This window comes from Tachysurus vachellii, chromosome 5, assembly GCF_030014155.1.
Source record: "Tachysurus vachellii isolate PV-2020 chromosome 5, HZAU_Pvac_v1, whole genome shotgun sequence".
Classification (NCBI taxonomy): Eukaryota; Metazoa; Chordata; class Actinopteri; order Siluriformes; family Bagridae; genus Tachysurus; species Tachysurus vachellii.
This window is the reverse complement of record NC_083464.1, coordinates 7,058,898-7,075,000: the sequence shown is the minus strand read 5'-3', so window position 1 is coordinate 7,075,000 and position 16,103 is coordinate 7,058,898. Positions and strand designations below refer to the sequence as shown.

The 16,103-nt window shown below is 38.3% G+C and overlaps 1 protein-coding gene across 2 annotated transcripts; it reads left to right on the top strand.

Moving 5' to 3' along the window:
- Positions 1-3,088: 3,088 nt before the first annotated feature.
- eci2 (enoyl-CoA delta isomerase 2) lies at positions 3,089-15,867 on the top strand. Of its 2 annotated transcripts, none has more exons than XM_060869599.1 (10): positions 3,089-3,216; positions 5,929-6,073; positions 6,597-6,695; positions 6,987-7,172; positions 9,071-9,140; positions 9,230-9,332; positions 9,416-9,536; positions 9,783-9,872; positions 12,293-12,436; positions 15,295-15,867. In XM_060869599.1, the coding sequence occupies exons 1-10, from the start codon at positions 3,176-3,178 to the stop codon at positions 15,448-15,450; spliced, it is 1,155 nt and encodes a 384-aa protein (XP_060725582.1). In that variant the 5' UTR covers positions 3,089-3,175; the 3' UTR covers positions 15,451-15,867. The 2 variants fall into 2 exon arrangements, with proteins under 2 accessions (XP_060725582.1, XP_060725583.1); XM_060869600.1 differs by lacking the exon at positions 3,089-3,216 and adding an exon at positions 5,517-5,649.
- Positions 15,868-16,103: the final 236 nt, after the last annotated feature.

Below are 16,103 nucleotides of genomic sequence, written 5' to 3'. Positions count from 1 at the left end.
GTTTTGTCTTTGTGTAATAATCTGTTATAATATATAATTATATAATAATTAGTTTTATTATTCTTAATTCTTAATAATTTATTTTATTATTAATAATTCTTTATTCGTTTATTTATTTATAAATAAAATTGAATGTGTTCATATGTTGCAATGCTGAGAAACAAATGGATAAACTCGTTTAAAAGAGAAAGCTGACACAGGGTTGCCAGGTCTCAGTCCAAATCTAATTTAAAAAAACACATTCACAAAAGAGGGGATTTACCGACTGAGACCTCACCTGAGGATTCACGTGAAAATATATTTATGATCCAAACCTACATTTTATTGATTAAAGTTGTTTAATATTTATCAGCAATACGAACTTACAAACGGACATTAAAACAGTTAAATTATTATTATTACATCCTCCTTATATCCAACATCAGTGTCTGATCTCAACCATGCTGATATATATGCATATATATGTAGATAGATATTTTTTTTGATATATACATTTTGATTTTCAACTTCAATTTAATGATGAAAACATTATTCAAAATAAAGTCAATATAAAATCCTCAAATATGTTTATAAATAATTTTTTATATTCACCAACACCTGAAGGCTGTAATAAAGTCTGTGTAACTGTTTAGTAATGTTTAGGAACGTGGTATCCTAGTGCTTAAGGAGTTGGATTACAGCTCGGAAGGTCATGAATTTGAATCCCAGGTCCATCAAGCTGCCACTGCTGGGCCCTTGAGCAAGGCCCTTAACCCTCAGCTGTATAAATTTAATTAAAATGTAAATCACTCTGGATAGGGGTGTCTGCTAAATGCCAGAAATGTAAGGATAAGCTGACTTTATCCAGTGTTTATAAATGAATCCATAAAATATTTGGCCCTCCAAAAGAACAATACTATAAAATAATAATTAATGTCATTTTATGTATTTTATTTTTTACACAAATGGCTTATTTTGAGAGAATCAAAGCCCAAACATATGTTTCAGCATAAAATATTGTAGTTACATCAAACTGTCAGACAGTGGAGCATGACTAAATATTGCTATGCTTACGCTAATATTGTGCAAGCTAAGATGAAGGGTAGAATCACATGTAACTCGGATAGTAGTAGCATAGTAGCATTAAAATAACAGTAGTAACCTATTAATTATTAAAAATCCCTTTTCATTCCTAAATCCCTCCCTGAACACAAGTTCTGTAGCGTATTCTGCTGCTCTTCCCATATGTAGCACGCCGTCTTTTGCTTTCAGGGTGGAGCCGTGTTTATTTCCACATTCTCCTCGCCTGTATTTGTCTGTGCCACTCATTGTCCTTGTGAGTGATTAGGATGCATCCTGAATGCCTGTGTCTGTGTGCTCATTAGTAACTCTAAAACATGGCATTAATGTGGAGAATTTGCAAATCGACCTGCTAACAGTTCTAAAACTGAGCATTTTACTTCACCTTTTATCTTTCTTTTGTTTAATTTACTTTTTATTTACTTTTATTTACTGATATACAAGGCAAAGTGTGCCGGACATTTCAGGACACATTTTAGATGTGACAATGCAGAGGCTCTGGATCTTGCCAGGAACTTTTGATAGGTAAAGGAAGCAGACCAAGAAAAAAAAAACATTTCCTTCACTTTTTATTGTTATATCCGTACAGGGCAGAGAGATTCCTGCTGCGGCGTCAGTGATCTAAACAACTTCTTTAAAGATCAAGAGGGTGGTGTTGAGTTTTAATCAGGTAATGTCACTTACTAATTTTGCTATCTGTGTTGTGTTCACACTTTGATAGTGATTTTAAGGAAAAGGAACCAGTCCATATTTTGTAATGATAATAAGCTACATGGGTGTGTGAACTGGGACCAGTGACTGACGGGTTTCCTGACAGTTTTCATTCCCATACTGCCTCCAGATGTAAGGATTCATGCATTATCTTCTAGTAGATCATAGATATAATGTATTATGTATTATTTAGTTCTGTACAGAGGAAAGACAGGACAGAAAGAAAGGAAGGTTGGAATTATGGAAGATCAAAAAAGGAGGAAGAAGAAAGTAGAACAGATAGACAGACATAAAGAAAGAAAGAAAGAAAGAAAGAAAGAAAGAAAGACAAAATAAAGACAGACAGACAGACAGACAGACAGACAGACAGACAGACAGAAAGAAAGAAAGAAAGAAAGAAAGAAAGACAGACAGACAGACAGACAGACAGAAAGAAAGAAAGAAAGAAAGAAAGAAAGACAGACAGAAAGAAAGAAAGAAAGAAAGAAAGAAAGAAAGAAAGAAAGAAAGAAAGAAAGAAAGAAAGAAAGAAAGAAATAAAGATATACAGAAAGAGAAAGAAAAAAGAAAGAAGAAAGAAGAAAGAAAGAAAGAAAGAAAGACAGAAAGACAGAAAGAAAGAAAAAAAGAAAGAAAGACAGACAGACAGACAGACAGAAAGAAAGAAAGAAAGAAAGAAAGAAAGAAAGAAAGAAAGAAAGAAAGACAAAATAAAGACAGACAGACAGACAGACAGACAGACAGAAAGAAAGAAAGAAAGAAAGAAAGAAAGAAAGAAAGAAAGAAAGAAAGAAAGACAGACAGAAAGAAAGAAAGGAAGAAAGACAAAATAAAGACAGACAGACAGACAGAAAGAAAGAAAGAAAGAAAGAAAGAAAGAAAGAAAGAAAGAAAGAAAGACAGACAGAAAGAAAGAAAGAAAGAAAGAAAGAAAGAAAGAAAGAAAGAAAGAAAGAAAGACAGACAGAAAGAAAGAAAGAAAGAAAGAAAGAAAGAAAGAAAGAAAGAAAGAAAGAAAGAAAGAAAGATATACAGAAAGAGAAAGAAAAAAGAAAGAAGAAAGAAGAAAGAAAGAAAGACAGAAAGACAGAAAGAAAGAAAAAAAGAAAGAAAGACAGACAGACAGACAGACAGAAAGAAAGAAAGAAAGAAAGAAAGAAAGAAAGAAAGAAAGAAAGAAAGAGTAAACAAACACCTATAGGTATCCTATGTTTGTATCTTCTCTTAGGATTCATTTTAATAAGGAATCAGAGTCGGTTCACTGATTTAGTGAGTCGACTCAATCGCAAACGACACCTCACTGTTGAATCATGTGTGAGTGGGCGTGGTTTAGACGGTGACAGGAAGCTTCAGTGTTGGACTCTGCAGCTTGTGGACTTTGTGTTTGTTTACTTTTACAGTCCAGATGAACCGTATTTTGTCCAGGCGGTTTGTCAGGTTTTGTAGGTGAGTACCTGATACACCGATAAACAACAGGCTTTCTGAATTTATATCTTAGTTTACTGGAGTTTTTAAAACGCGAGCTAGCTAACAGTAATAAGAGTAGTATTTTAGCTAGTTAGCATGGTGGCTAACAGCTGTGACCTTTCCTCTACATTAGCTTACCTTTAGAGTTCAGGGAGATTATTGTGTCCCTGTAACACTTTGCATGAAAATATCCATCATCATCAACAATTTTAATATGATATAAGAATCATAATATAGTATAAGTGTCACTTTTAACACTTGACATGAAGAAAACATGCAGAATTGATGGACACCTGCTTACTGTTATTTATAACAACCTTCAGGCTTTCTGGGATTAAGCTTCAGGCTTTCCAGTATTTATTGTTATTCCACTATATAATTTCACGATGTACATTTTTTACTTAGAAATGTATGCCTAATGATCAAACTGAGGTGAGGTGAGCAAGGAAAAACTCCCTGAGAAGACATGAGGAAAAGCCTTGAGGAAATGAGGAGCCAGACTCATAAGGAAAGCCATCCTCATCTGAGCGACACGGATAGTGTGTACACGTGTATATATACATATATATAAATATATGTGTATATGTATATATATACGTATATACATACATACATACATATATAGTACTGTGCAAAAGTTTTAGGCAGGTGTGAAAAAATGCTGTAAACAAAGAAAATGGACGTTTCAAAATCGGACGTGTTAAACATTTTCATTCATTCATTCATTCATTTTCTACCGCTTATCCGAACTACCTCGGGTCACGGGGAGCCTGTGCCTATCTCAGGCGTCAAGGCAGGATACACCCTGGATGGAGTGCCAACCCATCGCAGGGCACACACACACACACACACACTCGTTCACTCACGCAATCACACACTAGGGACAATTTTCCAGAGATGCCAATCAACCTACCATGCATGTCTTTGGACCGGGGGAGGAAACTGGAGTACCCGGAGGAAACCCCCGAGGCACGGGGAGAACATGCAAACTCCACACACACAAGGTGGAGGCGGGAATTGACCCCCGAACCTGGAGGTGTGAAGCGAACGTGCTAACCACTAAGCCACCGTGCCCCCTAAACATTTTCATAAATGAACAAAATGCAGTGAATGAACAAAAGAGAAATCTAAATCAAACCAATATTTGGTGTGACCGCCCTTTGCCTTCAAAACAACAGCAATTCTTCTAGGTACACTCGCACACGGTTTTTGAAGGAACTCGGCTGGTAGGTTGTTCCAAACATCTTGGAGAACTAATCACAGATCTTCTGTGGATGTAGGCTTTCTCACATCCTTCAGTCTCTTCATGTAATCCCAGACACACTCGATGATGTTGAGATCAGGGCTCTGTGGGGGCCGTGCCATCACTTCATGCTGATTCGATGGCAAAAGGTAGTAACACCAAATATTGATTTGATTTAGATTTTTCTTTAGTTTGCTCAATTTTGTAAATTGACAGAAATAAACACTCATCATTTATATTTCTGACACCTATCTGAAACTTTTGCACAGTACTGTAAAATAAATATAAAATATATATAAAAATCATTTCCCGGGGGGCACAGTGGCTTAGTGGTTAGCACGTTCACCTCACACCTCCAGGGTCGGGGTTCGATTCCCGCCTCCACCTTGTGTGTGTGGAGTTTGCATGTTCTCCCCGTGCCTCGGGGGTTTCCTCCGGGTACTCTGGTTTCCTCAAGACATGCATGGTAGGTTGATTGGCATCTCTGGAAAATTGTCCGTAGTGTGTGATTGCGTGAGTGAATGAGAGTGTGTGTGTGTGCCCTGCGATGGGTTGGCACTCCGTCCAGGGTGTATCCTGCCTTTATGCCCGATGACGCCTGAGATAGGCACAGGCTCCCCGTGACCCGAGGTAGTTCGGATAAGCGGTAGAAGATGAATGAATGAATGAATGAATCATTTCCCGTCTATAACCGATTACTGTAACGTCGAAACGTATGAGCACGAGCACCAGATACGTTTCTGAATTCATTACAGATTTAACTTTTAAGTCTGTTGTGCCAAACTGAAGTTATTACTGTTCGGTGATACAGACTCGAATGCAAACCTTTCGTAGACATTGTATTACTAAGGCTGTTCGAGGAAGAACATCCACGGCCATGTTAATGGATTCTGTGTGGTTTCTGTTATTAGATGTTGGAGTGTGGCTGTGGGGATTTGTGAACATTCAGCTATAAGAGCGTTAGTGAGATCAGACGCTGATGTTGGGATGGTGAGGAGGTCTGAGGTTCAGTCTGTTCCAGTTCATCCGAAAGGTGTTCAGTGGGGTTGAGTCAGAGTCTGAGTCAGGGCTCTGTGCAGGACGCTCGAGATCTTCCACTCCATCCTTCATAAACCATGTCTTCATGGAGCTCACTTTGTACACAGGGGCATCGTCATGTTCCTCTTCAGGTTTCTCACCTCAAATAAACAACAACGAATGTATATTTTCCAGCGACGTTTACTGTCAGATATTTATTTTAATCCGGCGTGGACATCTTGGACTTGAAGTTTGATATGAAATGTAGCTATTCGACACGGCTTAGCTAGCTAGTGCTCATAGTGTTGCTGGTGGTGTCTTGCTTAACCTTTTAAGCTTTGGAAACTGATCAGTCTCAGAGTTTAATTCAATTGTTTTCCTTTGTATAGAAATGTATTAATTAATTTATTGTTATTTGTTTGTTTTTTTAGGATTCCTGGGATTCAGCTTCACACTACTGGTGTATTGATGGCAGCTTCAGTGGAGGACTTTAACCAGGCCAAGGCTCATCTAGGAACACTAAAGAATGACCCTGGCAATGAGGTCAAGCTAAAGATCTATGCCCTCTTTAAACAGGTGAATATAAACCAACTGTTTTCGTATTTTTCCAGGAATTCTATCTGTTTAGCTAATGATAAGCCAGAATGTTTTTATAGCTATGCACTAGTTTATTCACTGTACTCTATCAACTGTTACGCAATTATTTACAGTTCCAAGAGTGCTCATATTTAGTCTAGCCGAGCTGTGACGTTATGTCTTCTGTACCGCTCGGCTTGTGTGTGTGTGTGTGTGTGTGTGTGTGTGTGTGTGTGTTCACCCACTAAAATTCAGGCCCACTGAAACAGTTCCTACACTAGACATAGTGACTTCATCAGCACACGTGGCAAACAGTGCAGTTTTCATGAACAGAGCTTCCGATTTTAAATCTGACCACTGGTTCAGTTATTAAGATGAAATTGAAGAAGGGAAGCTCCTTTAATAATTGTCAATAAAAAAGTTACCATATTTATCTGTCAGTTTCTTCTCATACTCTGTGTGTGTGTTTCTGTGTGTTTGTTTCTTTGTTTTTGTTTCTCTGTGTGTGTGTGTGAATGTTCAGGCCTCACAGGGACCCTGTAACACTCCAAAACCAGGAATGCTGGACTTTGTGAACAAGGCAAAGTGGGACGCCTGGAAGTCTCTGGGTTCTTTGCCTCAGGTGAGCTGCTGAAACATATTGGCTTAATCGTATTCAAGGTTTTCTCCACAGGAAACGGTTTGCTTAGACCTCATCACGATATACAGGGTCTACATTCACACAGTGCTGTTACATCTGTTAGACCTCGACCAGGAGGTAAAGAATCATGAAGCTTAGTCTCGATCTCTTGGAGCTATAAAAATCTAAAAGAGCAAATGTTAGATATTGTTTACTAGATTTCTTTAATAGAAACCATAACCAAAATCATAACGAGCAAACCGTTTCTCTCGTTCTTGTACTGTTTCCTCTCAGGATGATGCCAGGCAGCAGTACGTCAACCTCGTCTCGTCTCTGGTGGCTGCTGAAGGACCTCCGGTAGCAGCAGCTTCACCCACAGGAAGTGAAAAAGCTTTCCAGACGCTGCTGGTCACCACAGAGGACGGCATCACGACCATAAGACTCAACAGACCACAGAAGAAGAACGCCATCACTGTGGAGGTGCGTTGAAGTGTCATCAGAGAGGCAAAAACCCGTCCTCTTGGGACACGTCACACGTCTTAGTGCCGTGTCTGTTCCGACAAGGTTACTCTAGTTCAGATAGTTAAGAACGGTAGTTAATTATTTGTGTTGTGAAAAGAATAGTATGTGATTCGCTTGTAAACTCGTACAAACACACTACACTGTAAACGTTTCAGTAATGTATTTTTTTTTTACTCAGATAAGAGATTATACACTACATAAACAAATAGAGCTCTGTTTTACACACTTTATATTTTTGTTATTGTTTCATTTGAAATCAATCAGTTTGATTCTTCTGCCATCTACTGGTCATTATTAGTCATTACAAAACAAAGGTACTGTATTTACAACAGATGTGCATAAAAGAAAATACACAGTGGAGTCCGAGAGCACTAGTGATCTATATCTCTATATCTAATTCAATAAAACGATTATCATTATTTTTCTGACATTAACTTGAGTGCAAAGTAGAGTCTTTTGTGCAAAGCAGTTGACCTGGACAGTGTTACAGTCGCTTACAATTAAATAACAAATGTTTATGTGACAAAATAAAGGCTTCCATTCTAGTCTATATTCAGGGTTTCCACGGGGTCATAAAAAGTAATAAATTTAACAATAAGAATTTAAGGCTATAAAAAGACATAAAAACGTCCGGATTTTCCATACAAGGTCATAAAAAACATTTAGCCACGTCTTAAATTGATATGCTCGTCCATTAATTTGTTCTTCAATCAAAATGCGCTCGCGGCGGCAATGGCATTCATTTGTTTCGCCTGTTGTAGTTCTGTATGAGGAATCTTGGTGGTATCACACTGGTATCACAGCGTTCCAGAACTACAAGGTCCATGCGGCAGCATACAGACTTGTCGGAAGGACTTTCACAGAAACCCGCGCGAACTCCGAACATACTGTATCATACTGAGTCACTGCTTAGTTTAATTAAAATCATCCTGGCTATCACAATGGGAAAATGTACCTTTAACGATCTGTGGCTCGAAGACGGTGCGTTTAGTAGCTGGCTCAAGCCCGTCGCTAACAATCGGTATCAAGCCTATTGCACTCTGTGTAAGAAGACGTTGGAGCTGTCTAGTTTAGGCATAAAAGCCTTGAAGTCACATGCAAAGTCAGAAAAGCATATCGTTGCTGTAAAATCCCTGCAGCGGGTGCAGGCGATCCGTCAGTTTTGTTCGGCTCCGTCACTAACGTTACCCGGTCCAAGTACAGCGCGGGATTCCGTTTCTGTCGCATCCAGTGCCACACACAGTGGTTTCGGATCAACCTCCACACTGAGAGCGGAGGTCCTGTGGGTGTTGAATACTATAATAATAGAATTACTCTTTAAATAATAAAAATCAAATTGATTTTGATTTCAAATCAATGAAAATCAATAATAAAGACTTTTGAAAGGAATTTTAATGACTGAAGTTATTTATCGTAATTCGTGTAGGTCATAAATTCAAATCATAATGGTCATAAAAAGGTCTTAAAAAGGTCTTAAATTTGACTGATTAAACCCTGCAGAAACCCTGATATTCCAAATAGCAAAGAATGTCAAATATTAAATATTCAAGATATCAAACAAGATATCAATCAGGGATGTAGACCATGAACCGGTCCGGTACTATAATGGCTTTGACCAAAAGAAAACTAAATATACAATAATGTTTGTACATTTCAGTTTAAAAAGCTTTTTTTTCGAATCTGTACAGAACACCACAAATAGTGTAACATACTGTAAAATTAATGGAATTATTTGGCAAATACATTATGGTAGAAAACAGAAAAAAGGGTTAGTTAATGTTAGTCATTATCCCTTCTTTATTCTTTTGCTTATAGAAATGAAAATGATAGATGTCACGTTATTTGTTTTGGTCTAGATGTATAACGAGCTGATTGAAGCTCTGGATCTTGCTGGAAAAAATGACTCGGTCCTTACAGTCCTTACAGGTACGGTACACATCAGTCAAGGGAACCGTGTTGATTTGTCAGCATGGAGAGCTTGGGACATTTTCCTCTCACTCGTTATATCTCGACAGGAAGCGGTGACTACTACTGCAGTGGCAATGATCTGAACAACTTCACTAAAATCCCAGAGGGTGGTGTCGAGAAGATGGCTAAGGATGCCGGAGAGCTCCTCAGGTAAACCTAGAATCTGTCTGTGTGTATTAAATTATCACTCTGTAGTGTGTTAGTAATATTTGTTGTTTTTTTCTTAACAACAGGCAATTTGTGAAAGCCTACATTGATTTCCCAAAGCCGTTAATTGCTCTCATAAACGGACCGGCTGTGGGAGTTTCTGTCACCGTACTCGGCCTTTTTGACGTCGTCTACGCTACAGAAAGTGTGAGCAGGAGTTTAGACGTTAATTAATTGACAACACCATAACGATTACACAAATCATTAACTATTACTTAACGCATTTGGTGATTTTAAATGTTATTTTTATTTAGTTTTGATAAGTAACAGCTGAGTAGCATGAATGCGATCGTGTTAACGGATCCAGACTAGTGAGACGCTGTTAATTACACAATTTAAACGAAACGCTGTTCTGGTTTGACCGATTTTTTTTTTTCTCTGTCTCACCCTTAGGCGACATTTCACACCCCTTTCAGCAACCTGGGGCAGAGTCCTGAGGGCTGCTCATCATACACCTTCCCTAAAATGATGGGTGCTGCAAAGGTGCACTCACTTTCTTCCTGGAGCACAGTGTGCTGTCGATACAAACACGGAATTAACTGAAGGGTTTCCACTAAGTGGCTAATAATAATAATAATAATAATAATAATAATAATAATAATTATTATTATTATTATTAAGCAGTCTACTTTTCTAATCGTTAGATTTTAATAAATGTTCACTGGCCACTTTAATAGGAACACCTGTACGCCTACGCATTCATGCTGTTATCCAGTCAGCCGTGTGGCAGCAGTGCAATGAATAGAATAATGCAAATACAGGTCAAGAGCTTCATTGGTGGTGCACTGGGGGCGCTAGTGGCTCAAGTTGGTTGATCAGAATTCAAGTCAGGATTCAAGCCTTAGCACTGCCAAGCTGCCACTGTTAGGCAAATGAGCAAGGCCCTTAACCCTCCCTGCTCCAGGGGCAATGCATCATAGCTGCCCCGGCGTGACGACCCCAGCCTCCTCAGTTGGGATATGTGAAGAAAAGTATTCCACTGTGCTGTAATGTGTATGTGGTGATAATGTATAAAGGCTTCTATGCCTAAATTTCATTCATTCATCAGACAATCTGTGATCTCTGTGATTTTAACCATGGCATGATTGTTGGTGCCAGATTTTTACACACAGCAGTCTATAGAGCTTACTCAGAATGCTATATCCTGTGTGTGGAAGGTCAATAAACAAACGCAGAATCACCTTGATGATGATTTCAAAGGAGAATGAAAAGACAGAATGAGCTGACAGGAAGTATATAGTAACTCAAATGAGTATTCTGTGAGAGTTTAGAGGAAATTGGTCAGATTGGTTTGAGTGTTCAGAAAGGATATAGTAACTCATATAATCACTGTTTACAACCGTGGTGAGCAGAAAAGTATCTCTGAATGAAAAACAGGTCAAACTTTGAAGTACAAACAGCAGAATATCACATCAGGTTTCACTCCTGTCAGCCTAGAACAGGAGTCTGTGGCAATCATGGGTACAGACTCAGCCAAACCGGACGCTTAAAGATTGGAAAAAAACAGGTGACAGGTTTTTGTCCTGTTTGGGTGAGTCTGTGTCTGTGAAATCATAAGATTCCTGTTTTTGGCTGAGTTTAGTTGTGTGTAAAATTCTCAGGAGATTAGCAGTTTCTGAAATACTCAAACTAGCCCATCTGGTACCAAAATTCATGACACTATCAAAGTCACAGAGATCATGCTTTTTTTTTTCATTTTCGAGTTTGATGCCAAGTCAAGTCAAGTCCTTTTATTGAAATTTCAACCATGTATTCAATTCAATTCAATTCAAGTTTATTTGTATGGTGCTTTTTACAATTGACATTGTCTCAAAGCAGCTTTACAGAACATAAACATAGAACAAAAGGTTAATATAAAGAATAATATAAAGATTAATACAAGATTCAAGATTATTATTAGATATATTTAGTTCACAATATGTACGTATTTATCCCCAATGAGCAAGTCTGAGGTGACTCAGGCAGCAGTGGTGAGGAAAAAACTCCCTTAGATGGTAAAGGAAGAAACCTTGAGAGGAACCAGACTCAAAGGGGAACCCATCCTCATATGGGTGACACTAGATGGTGTGATTATAAATATATCGTCGCTGTCGGGCAGAATCCTCGTATCTCCAAAACCGTTATTTTTGAGGAAATTAAAAAAACGCCGTACCTTATCTGCAGAGCACAGGGTTTAGTCCGCGTTGCAGTGGATTGTCTTGCGCTAAATTCCTGTCCTCAGACGAGCACCAGAACTAGCGGGGGTCAAGATTTTTTTTTCTTTGAGCCCAGTGTTTTGAAGACATTTACCTCAGAAGACGTGTCGATTCGTTGCGACTCTTCTTGAGGAGAAATATGCCGTGAAGCTCTCCCGCGGAGTGAGGAAGAGGTGGACAGTTGAAGTGTCCAATGGAGTTATGAGATTTGCGCTCAAGATATTTTCAAGACTTTATATTGGTTAATAACTTGTAAAAATAACAGACCCACGTGGGGACAGACCAATAGCATCGATATGTGAAAAAATATGAAATTGACCAAATTTGGACATACGAGGTTTCCGCCCGACAGCGACGATACAGTCTAACAAATGTTGTATTGATGCAACATGTATAGCTGATATAGTATATCGTGAAACGAAACAACTTTCAGAGCAAACAATGTGAGAGAGATGACAGTGGAAACAGACAAAACAGATACAAAAACAGCTTGTACAGAACATAAATAAAGAATCGTAAACATTGTGCAAAAAGAGGGTTGTAAACACCGAGGGTTCTTGCAAACATATATACACTGCTGTTATAGCAGCAGGCAGTTAGATGTTGCACCTCCTGTCTGTATCGTCGGTCTTGCTGATGAGACCCACCACGGTCGTGTCATCAGCGAACATGCTGATGTGTTCTGAATTCTGTGTTCTTTGTGTCAAGGCCAGTGAGATGCTCTTGTTCAATAAGAAGCTGACGGCTACACAGGCGTGCAATCTGGGACTAGTGACTGAGGTTTTTCCTGACAGCAGCTTTCAGTCTGAGGTCTGGTCCAGGCTAAAGGTTTACTCCAAACTACCTCCTAATGTGAGTAACATCATGATTGATCTTATTTTTAATTTCTTATTTCAATTTAATGAATTGTTTGTCCAGTTTGGGTAAGTTTGTGTCCAAGAAGCCCTCAGATTCCTGTTATTGGGTGTTCTCAGGTGTCGAACCCAATGTAGTATTCTGATGTTTGTCGATATTTTGCGCAAGCTGAGATGCTTTTCAGCTCACCACAGTTATTATAAAAAAAAAAAGTAATTATATGAGTCACCGTATCCTCCCTGAAAGCTTGAACCAATCGGGCCATTTTCCTCATCAGTGTGGTGTTTCATTAATATGTTAAGGGTGTGTTGGATGGTCTGTAATGGCTGGTCACTTGTATTGAGAGAATCTAACCTTCCCTTGGACAAAGACAAACACATTGATGGATCAGAGTCATTGGCATCATTGTTTGGGAACAATATTTGGACCATAGGATGCACCTGATCACTTAGAATTTCCAAATACTTGCTGACAGTAACATGGCCATGTAGGCTAGTGATGGGGCCAGCAGAATACCAATGTGGTTGCCCAAATCTTTACAGATCCACCCCCATGTTTGAGAACCAGACTGGACAGGTTGTACACTTTCCTGGGGGTTCTCCATTATATAAACTCAACCTGCTGTTGGGAATAAACTTAACTGATGATTCATCAGGGGGGCACGGTGGCTTAGTGGTTAGCACGTTCGCCTCACACCTCCAGGGTCGGGGTTCGATTCCCGCCTCCGCCTTGTGTGTGTGGAGTTTGCATGTTCTCCCCGTGCCTCGGGGGTTTCCTCCGGGTACTCCGGTTTCCTCCCCCGGTCCAAAGACATGCATGGTAGGTTGATTGGCATCTCTGGAAAATTGTCCGTAGTGTGTGATTGTGTGAGTGAATGAGAGTGTGTGTGTGTGTGTGTGCCCTGCGATGGGTTGGCACTCCGTCCAGGGTGTATCCTGTTTTGATGCCCAATGACGCCTGAGATAGGCACAGGCTCCCCGTGACCCGAGGTAGTTCAGATAAGCGGTGGAAGATGAGTGAGTGAGTGAGTGAGTGAGTCCATATCACTCAGTTTTATGATCATGACACCGTCTTTTTTAAGCATTTTTCCACTGGTGTCTGTGATGGTTGGTTAAGCACTTGCAACTCTTCAATGAATGTTGTGAAGTTCTCTACAGACTGCTTTTGTGGAAACAGGGTGTTTTAACGTGGATATTAAGTTCTGCTGTCCCTTTTGTGTTATTTGGACACAATCCTTCCAAGTGTTCTACAGGTGCTGACATCATTGTTTTGAATTTTGTCTATTCTTATTCTTCGTTGATGAAGTCCTGCCATGCTTTGTTGCTCTTGAAACCCCAAGGCCATCCTTAAAAATATTTTGGTTTGCAGTAACAGTAAAAAAAAAAAAAAAAAATTAAAAAAAGGGGTCGGTAGGTAGGTCTATATATTTTTTTTTTCAAGTTTCAATGTAAAAATAAAAAAAGTACAATTTTGGTGATGGTGATTATGTAGGTATGAATTTAAACAAATTAGCATATCGTGACGTCACTGACTTGGTCTTCAACCCGTGCCTTCAGACACATCATTGCAAACCTCATTTTGATGCAGGCTTTATAGACCACAACAAATTTGTTTGAACGGTGACCTCGTTGACTCTGACAGTGAATGAGAGTACGAGACGAAGCGAACACACGGGCCATAGTGTGACATCCGGTAACCAATAGTGTAAACATAGATGACGTCACAGGTTTTTATTTAAAAGAAAGAACATAGCCTTCGTTTGTATGTAGGCCTGGGAAATTTATATATTTACAATACTTACTAAAATATAATTAATATTATTTTATTGCTTTTGTATTAGTTGTTTGAAGAGTAAAAAAAAATGGTCGGTCTTAACGCAAATTTACAACCGGCAAGTCGGTCGGACTTAAAGCAAAAAAAAATTTAAATTTGAGTCGGTCCTAAATTGACAGGTCGGTCGGGTCACGGCAAACAAGAATATTTTTAAGGATGGCCCAAAGAGTTGGATTGTAAAGGTTACAGATTCTGCTGCTAAATGGACTCCCACAATCTGTCCCTTTTTGTGAAGTTTGACAATTCACCCATTTCAGTAATGTCTTAAAACTAACCACTGCTGTTTTTATACAGCAACAACAAATAAATAAATGTAAGTCACAACTTTTTTTTTATCACAAATATCAACTCCTATAATAATGGGGTTTATGTTATTTTGTTCTATCTATCTATCTATCTATCTATCTATCTATCTATCTATCTATCTATCTATCTATCTATCTATCTATCTATCTATCTATTTTTGAATAGATAAAAAAAAGTCATGTCATCAAAAAACATTTGAATTTAGATTAATTTAATTTAAAAACATCTATCCATCCATTCTTTCATCCAAACACTATATCCATCTACTCTATCTATCTATCTATCTATCTGTCTGTCTGTCTGTCTGTCTGTCTGTATTTATCTACACAAATACAATCTCTCTGTCTAGCTGCACAAAACATAATAATTAGAAGAGGCAGATAAATAAAGTAAAAATAATGTCAGTAACAATTTATACATTCTAAGAATGATTTTTCATCATATGCTCTTATCTACCTCTTTTGGTTCATATTTAGTGTGTATATATATGTATATATATGTGTGTATATATGTACAGGTATACTAGTATACATGTATACTAACCTGTACGACTTGGATAACATGTTATTAAAATACACTGTTACCAGAATGATATTTCCCCCCCAAAAAAATTGTATTTATCTATTTCTGCAATAGTTACATCTGAACTGATTTGAAATTTTCAAAACATACCCACAGTTATTTCATGTCCTTGATCACGTCCTCTATATCCATAGTCTCTGGCCCTGTCCAAGCAGTTGATGCGTCAGGTGGAGAAGGACAAACTCCATGCCGTGAACAACGCCGAGGTGGAGCGGCTGATGGAGCGCTGGCTCTCTGACGAGTGCATGCAGGCCATCATGAGCTTCTTCCAGAACAAGGCCAAACTGTAATGAGGAAAATATTCTTTTATCCTTAGAACAAACCATGTACTAATAGAATCTGAAATATTCTGTACTCCAATACAGATGAGATATTTTTACAGTGAAATACTGTAGAAATAAGAGCATTTACTTTAACAGCATAGGAACAACATAAAGAAAGCAAACTGTAACTGTTGTACTAATTATCTACAAAGGTTTTAAGTTAAAATATTTTACCACCACATGTTTGGCAGTTTATATGCTGTGGCCATGGCCAGAAGGAACTAGTTAATATAGTTAGTGGTTTATTACACATCATTATCTGTGCAGTTTAAGTTCTTTCACATGTTGAACCTTTTCAGATATTTCTGACAGACAACCTTCTGTTGATTGATTGATGTTTTTATAAAATGTTTACTGCTGAAATAAAGTGATTTAACCCAGTGACTACATTTTCCTTTAACTAGCTGCCTTTATTAGAAGTCACATAACCAGAGCTAACAATATCTTATCTTATTAAACCAAATGTCTTTAACCAGAGATCTTTTTTTATTGCTTATACATGGGTCTTTAACCAGACATCCTATAGTACAGCATACTTTAGGATGAGAACCTTTAACCAGAATGCTTTAATTTGAAGCCCAACCAGAATACTTTTGTCTGTTTCTTGTGTGCCAGAGTTC

What these genes read in the sequence shown, in the direction of transcription:
- eci2 (XM_060869599.1), top strand. Translation starts at nt 3,176, where the DNA reads ATGAACCGTATTTTGTCCAGGCGGTTTGTCAGGTTTTGTAG. An exon ending in AGAACGCCATCACTGTGGAG is followed by an intron (nt 7,173 to 9,070) that starts GTGCGTTGAAGT and finishes GTTTTGGTCTAG; the next exon opens with ATGTATAACGAGCTGATTGA. An exon ending in GGTCCTTACAGTCCTTACAG is followed by an intron (nt 9,141 to 9,229) that starts GTACGGTACACA and finishes ATATCTCGACAG; the next exon opens with GAAGCGGTGACTACTACTGC.